This window comes from Dendropsophus ebraccatus, chromosome 14, assembly GCF_027789765.1.
Source record: "Dendropsophus ebraccatus isolate aDenEbr1 chromosome 14, aDenEbr1.pat, whole genome shotgun sequence".
In the NCBI taxonomy this organism is placed as follows: Eukaryota; Metazoa; Chordata; class Amphibia; order Anura; family Hylidae; genus Dendropsophus; species Dendropsophus ebraccatus.
Window position 1 is genome coordinate 67,568,587 of NC_091467.1, and position 6,353 is coordinate 67,574,939.

The following is a 6,353-nucleotide window of genomic DNA, read 5'->3' on the forward strand; positions in this document are numbered from 1 at the left end:
ATCTTCAAAAATAGCTAGACTTTGATTTGTTTTTATGCTTTGTAAAATGATGCTTTTGCTTTGTACAATAATGTGCTGCCCTGGGGGCTGCCATTTGCAATAGCATCTGTGTATGTCTCCCTGCACGACACATACACAGTTGCTTTATGGCAGCCCTCAGTACATAGGAGTCAATGGACGGCTCCTGACATGCGCAGCTCACACACACAGGGAACTGAAGAGGGAGCCAGACGCCATACTGCTGGAGCCCCCAGAGAAGGTGCCCAGTGACAGCACTGACCTCAGCAGGTAGCCCGGCTCTCTCTCCTCCTACTGGGACTATTCTGATAAAGAGCCCGGCAGCCGGGAGGAGGGGGGAGGGGAGCCAGAGCTTCATGGTGGGACAGGGGAAGCTGGAGGAGATAGTGAGTGCAGGAGGCAGAGAAGTGTCACACTGACCAGAGGAATAAAGATAAAAGCTGTCAGTGTGTTAACCCTTCCTTCCCAATGTCAGGACACTGCCGATAGCTACTACACTGCATCTGTATATGTAATGCAAGGCTAACATGATGTAGATGGGTTTTATATATGACCTGGCAAAGATTTTCAATTTCAAGAGGTTCTGCAGCAGCTGAGGTGTAGTATGGGGTTCTGTTGCAGCTGAGGTGTAGTATGGGGTTCTGTTGCAGCTGAGGTGTGTAGTAAGGGGTTCTTCAGTAGCTGAGGTATGTGGTACGATCTCCCTGCGTGAGCGTGCGTGTAGGATCTCCCTGCGTGAGCGTGCATGTGCGATCTCCCTGCGTGAGCGTGCATGTGCGATCTCCCTGCGTGAGCGTGCATGTGCGCTCTCCCTGCGTGAGCGTGCATGTGCGATCTCCCTGCGTGAGCGTGCATGTGCGATCTCCCTGCGTGAGCGTGCATGTGCGCTCTCCCTGCGTGAGCGTGCATGTGCGATCTCCCTGCGTGAGCGTGCATGTGCGATCTCCCTGCGTGAGCGTGCATGTGCGCTCTCCCTGCGTGAGCGTGCATGTGCGCTCTCCCTGCGTGAGCGTGCATGTGCGATCTCCCTGCGTGAGCGTGCATGTGCGATCTCCCTGCGTGAGCGTGCATGTAGGATCTCCCTCTGTGAGCGTGCATGTAGGATCTCTCTGTATGAGCTGTCTTAGTGTACACCAGGAAGGAGCAAATTAATGGTAGTAGTGAAGTGCTTCGCTTCGCACGTCCGTCGGCTTGTCAGCTGGCTGTATTTGAGCTCTGCTCTGGATGTCTGGAAAAGTGGGATACAGTCTTGGTTGAAGTTTGCAGAATTGTATCCAGATTTTCTAGATATCTGGAGCAGAGCTGAGGTGTATTATGAAGTTGGCTGGGGACACGCTTGTTGTATCTGTACTGCTATACAGACAACAACAAAATGGCACTGCTCCTTTCCCCTCTTTGTTCTGTGAAAAGAGGGGGGAGGTGAAGATGTCACAGCAGTTGAGCAGAGACTGCTTTTTCTTTTTTCAGCACTGCCGTATTTCCGGTTACTTTTTATGAGCAGTTTCCTGCTGGATCTCCCCCTGGTGGCCATCCCTGGGAAATATGACAAATTACATTGTTAATTTTTCATATTTCCTTACTTGTAAAAAATATAAAAAAAACACATATAAATTAACAAAAACAACAAATGCAATTTCAACACTTTCCAATTTTTTTTTTCTTTGTGACACATTCCCTTTAACTACTGTGTAGGCGTTTACCCGTATGACTCCAATTGATAAACCTACTGGCCCTGGCTGAGGAGGAGAAACGAAACTTACTGTGTAGGTGTTTACCCGTATGACTTGAATCAGTTGAAGATGATTAACCGCTTGCTATCCAGCTACATAACATCTAGGTGATAAGTTCTATAAGGAAAGAGGGGATTTCAATGATCCATTGTGCAGCACTAAGATGGTGCCCAGCTGCTTGTTCTTATTTACTGGGATTTTTAAGGCTGAGTTTAGTATTTGACAGACTACATCCCTTGAGATTGTTGTTCCTTATGCCAGACACATAATGTTACAGCTTGTCACTGCCACCCTGGAATAACAAAAAAAATGTGGTGACTTCTTGAATGGTACCTCTTATTTAGGGCTGAAAACCACAGCATCTCAGTTCTCCACTGCTAAAGTGAGTTGTTTACTGAACTGGAGGACCACTTGGCATTGGATTACTGGTGGCTGAAGAAGTTGGATGCATCCATGGAGAGTCCTGCAAAACATGGATACAGCCTATGGTCCTGTACTCATCTGGGGCTCTTTTTGAAGATAAGGCCCAGGGAATGTGGGGGATGCTGGCGACGCCTGGTGTGTTATGTGTACGATTCACTTCTCCGTTATTTTCTTTTTTCTCCGTATTCTGTTATGTGCAACTGTTCTATATTGCCTTGGTTATGTATGTACCATTCAAGTTGCCTTCGGGCGCAAGTTTTTCTCATATGTATGGACACTCTGGTGTGTTGTTAGTTTTCCCTGCTCTCTCTCTCTCTAAATAAAGAGTTAAAAAAAAAAGAAAGAAACAGAGATTTGCATTGAGGTGTAAGGCACCAGAACAGGGGTGGGAGGGTGAGGTGGATAAAAGGTATGACAGGCTTATGCAGGCACTGCATCCGTCTGTTCACTGATCATAAAGTGAAGAAGGGGGGAGGGCAGGGGGAGATAGCCTGGCAGCCGGGCAGACACTGGACACAGGATGCAGGGGGCAGGGATATAGGCTAAGAAGAGGAATATGAATATTCAGAAGGTGGGTGGGACAAAGAGGAGAGGGGAGTGTACAGTAGGCGTGACAGAGGAACAGCAACAAGGAAGAGGAGCTGGGAGCTCAGACAGGAAGTTAGGAGAGACCAGGTGATGAGGGGGTCAGAGAGTTGCGATTCTGGGCTCAAACTGTTACTATACAAAAAGTGTACATGATCCCTTGTTTATTTGGTAATTGTTTTTTTTTAACAGACCCCGGAATTCTCCTTTAAGTGTCCACCCATAGTAGGTGGACACTTCTCCCTGTAATGGGGGCAATTGGCATTTGCCTCATAAGGATTTTTGGGATTACTTTAGGTCAGGGATGGGGAACCTTCAGCCCTCCAGCTGTTGCAAAACTACAATTCCCATCATGCCTGGACAGCAAAAGCTTCGCTTTGGCTTTCCAGGCATGATGAGAATTGTAGTTTTGCAACAGCCGAAGGGCCGAAGGTTCCCCATTCCTGCTTTACGTTGTAGGTTGAATGTAATGGACTCTTGTCTTTTTTTTCTCAACCTTATTAACTATGTTACTACAGCCACACTCCCTGAGGCTTTGGACAGCTGGGAACAGATTATCCTATGACTGCAGATGTAAAAAAAATAAAAATAAATAGTAATAATAATAATAATAATAATAATAATAATAATAAACAACTAACAGACAGTCATCTACTTTTGTGAAAGAGAAGTAAAATTCCATGTACTATCAGGTGCACATAGAGTTAACTCAGAATATCTTATTCTCCTTCATCAGGAAGTAACCAGCTAGAACCCGCCCCACCGAGATGTCCAGCCGCACTACTACAATGGCGTTTGCAGCCCTGAAAGATGAACTGACTTGCTCCATCTGCTTGAATATCTACGCAGACCCAATAGTGCTGAGATGTGGGCACAACTTTTGCCGACTCTGCATTGATCACGTGTTGGATTCGCAGGAGACTTCTGGAGTTTATAGCTGTCCTGACTGCAGAGAGAAATTTCTGGAGCGTCCTGCACTGCAAAGCAACCTAAAGCTAAGTAACATATCAGAGCACGTCCATTCTACTCAGCCAGCACAACCAGAGACAGAGATCTTCTGCTCTAACTGCCTAGACTCCCCTGTGCCCGCTGTTATATGCTGCCTGCATTGTGAGGCTTCTCTATGTGATAACCACCTGAAAGTCCACAGCAAGTCTCAGGAACATGTCCTAATGGAGCCTTGTAGTTCACAGAGGATGAAGAAGTGTTCTTCTCACCAGAAGCCCCTCACCTACTATTGCCGCGATGATGACTCTTGTATCTGTGTTTCCTGCTTGCTGAATGGAGGACACCGGGAACACCAGGTGATCGATATAAATGAAGCATTTAAAAAGAAAATGGGAAGTCTGAAAAGCATAATGGCGAAAGGAGCTTCAATGAGAGAGGAAGTGGAGGAAAAAATCCAAAGTCTTCAGATGCACAAAGAGAGGACGGCAGCAAAAACAGCAAGGCTGGTGGACCATACTAATGTCACCTTTAAGGACATCAGAAGACAGACGGACATCCTGGGGAAGAGAATCCTGAGCGAGATCGCAAGACGTGGAGAACAGACGTCACTGTCCATCTCTGATCTGATCCAGAGACTGGACATCAGGAAGGATGACCTGTCCAGGAAGATGCGTCACATGGAGAAACTGTGTAACACGACTGATCCACTAAGTGTCTTACAGGACCAAGGAGCAGATGATAAGTACTTCTTAGACCGCGAGCAGGCCGACATATGCACAAGAGTTGTTGAAATTACTAATGCTGTAGATGATTTGGATGAAAGTCTAATCTCAAAGATGGTGCGCAAGGGTCTGTCTGGAATTATGGGTGATGGTGGCATAACAACATTTTTCACAGCCAATGAGGCTACCGAGATATTACTAGATGTCCACACCGCGGCCAACAACCTGCATGTGTCTGGTGACCTGAAAACGGTATCTTGTTCAGAGGAGCACCAGAATCGCCCAGAAACTCCTGAAAGATTTGAGGAATATAAAGTATTAAGTACAAGGAGTTTTACGTCAGGTCAACATTACTGGGATATGGATACCTGCAAATCAGGAGGTTGGAGGGTGGGTGTAGCTTATCCTAGTGTCGAGAGGAGGGGGCCTCTAGCCTTAATTGGGAAGAATACAAAGTCTTTGGGTCTACGCAGGTCTGGTGACAGTTACTTTATAAGATACAACGAAAAGGAAAGCAGGATAAACCACAAAGCTACGTGTGAAAAAATTAGAATATATCTTGATTATGATGCCGAGCAAGTTTCATTCTACGAGCTGAGTGACCCCATCGCCCTCTTACACACCACCAATATTGCCTGTACTCAGCCCATTCATGCTGTGTTTGCAGTTTATGATGATGGGTGGGTCAGATTAAGAAACTAAGGGCTGTATTGGACAACCCAATCACTATAGTAAATGAGCGCCGATCTGCTAGTTTACTGAGCAGTCTTTGCTTTAAAAGTGAAGTTCATACATTACCTCTTCACACTCCCCGGTGTTCTCTTTGCTCCTGTCCACTGCCCGCAGCCTCTGGTGCAACTTCAGAGCCTGTTTCTGAAGTGACAGGCCGTTCTGCCAATCACTGGCTGCGGCAGTCCCATCCTGGCCAGTGATTGGCGGTCCCATCCTGGTTAGAAACAGGCACTTAAGTTGAACCAATTTCAAAATGAATGACTGGAGACTGTGGTTTTCAAATGCAAGTGCTCTTGTGCATAATTTATGAAGAAAAGGTGTAAGCACAGACAGAATGTCCAAAGTTTTGGTGGTGAAACCTTTATCTAGGAGTCTGTGCTTTAGCGGTTTCAGAGCTCAGTGCATCATAATGACACAGATCACAGATGTGTAAATCCAGACCAAGATTGCCCTTATGTACAAAAAATATACTAAAATATTGCTACAGATCTGTATAAGGGCTGTAACCCGTGCTACAAATGGTGCAGATCCCACATTACAATCAGTGGATCTGTGCAAATACCCATATGCTGTATGTACTTGCAGACAGGATAACTGATGTGTGAATAGGGCCTTACTCCTATTTATCCACTTTTCTTCTGTTATGTCTTTACATCTGCAATGTCATGTGATTTCAGTTACTGTTGTAGGTATCAATATGTTTTTTTTTAGTTCTGGAGCTATGCAATTTTCTCCATATTCGTGACATTTTCCTCCAGTAACCATGTCAACATATGTCTTATTTCTTTTGGAAATTAAAAATAAAACATTAAAACCAATTATAACCCCTACAATACTGTCCCTTTGTTGCAGACTACCTCTTACTCTATGCACAAGAATATAGCTACTATAAAACTGCCTCCTATATGCAAAAATATAACTACTATAATGCAATGTAAAAGGAAAAAAGGTAATCGGCACTCACCAATTCTGATGCCATAGTAGTTCGGTTTATTGAGATAACATCATTGGTGCCGGGAGGGGAGAAAGTGGAGCAGGTGAGTACTCACTGAGTGACAACGGTCGTTTTGCGCTTGCATCGTTTCTTCCAGAAAAGGGACAGTGTCCCTGATCGGAAGAAGCAATGTAAGCGCAAAACAACCGTTATCAGTCAGTAAGGACGCTAGTGTGGTGAGTTGCTGAGGCTTGGTGGTCA

The 6,353-nt window shown here is 45.5% G+C and overlaps 1 protein-coding gene across 2 annotated transcripts; it reads left to right on the forward strand.

Annotated features, from left to right (window-relative positions):
• The first annotated feature begins 209 nt into the window (after nucleotides 1-209).
• On the forward strand, nucleotides 210-5,981 carry LOC138772230 (nuclear factor 7, brain-like). Of its 2 annotated transcripts, none has more exons than XM_069952482.1 (2): nucleotides 210-288; nucleotides 3,493-5,981. In XM_069952482.1, exon 2 carries the CDS (start codon nucleotides 3,524-3,526, stop codon nucleotides 5,126-5,128), a length of 1,605 nt encoding a protein of 534 aa, XP_069808583.1. In that variant the 5' UTR covers nucleotides 210-288; nucleotides 3,493-3,523; the 3' UTR covers nucleotides 5,129-5,981. The 2 variants fall into 2 exon arrangements, with proteins under 2 accessions (XP_069808583.1, XP_069808582.1); XM_069952481.1 differs by lacking the exon at nucleotides 210-288 and adding an exon at nucleotides 2,784-2,846.
• Nucleotides 5,982-6,353: the final 372 nt, after the last annotated feature.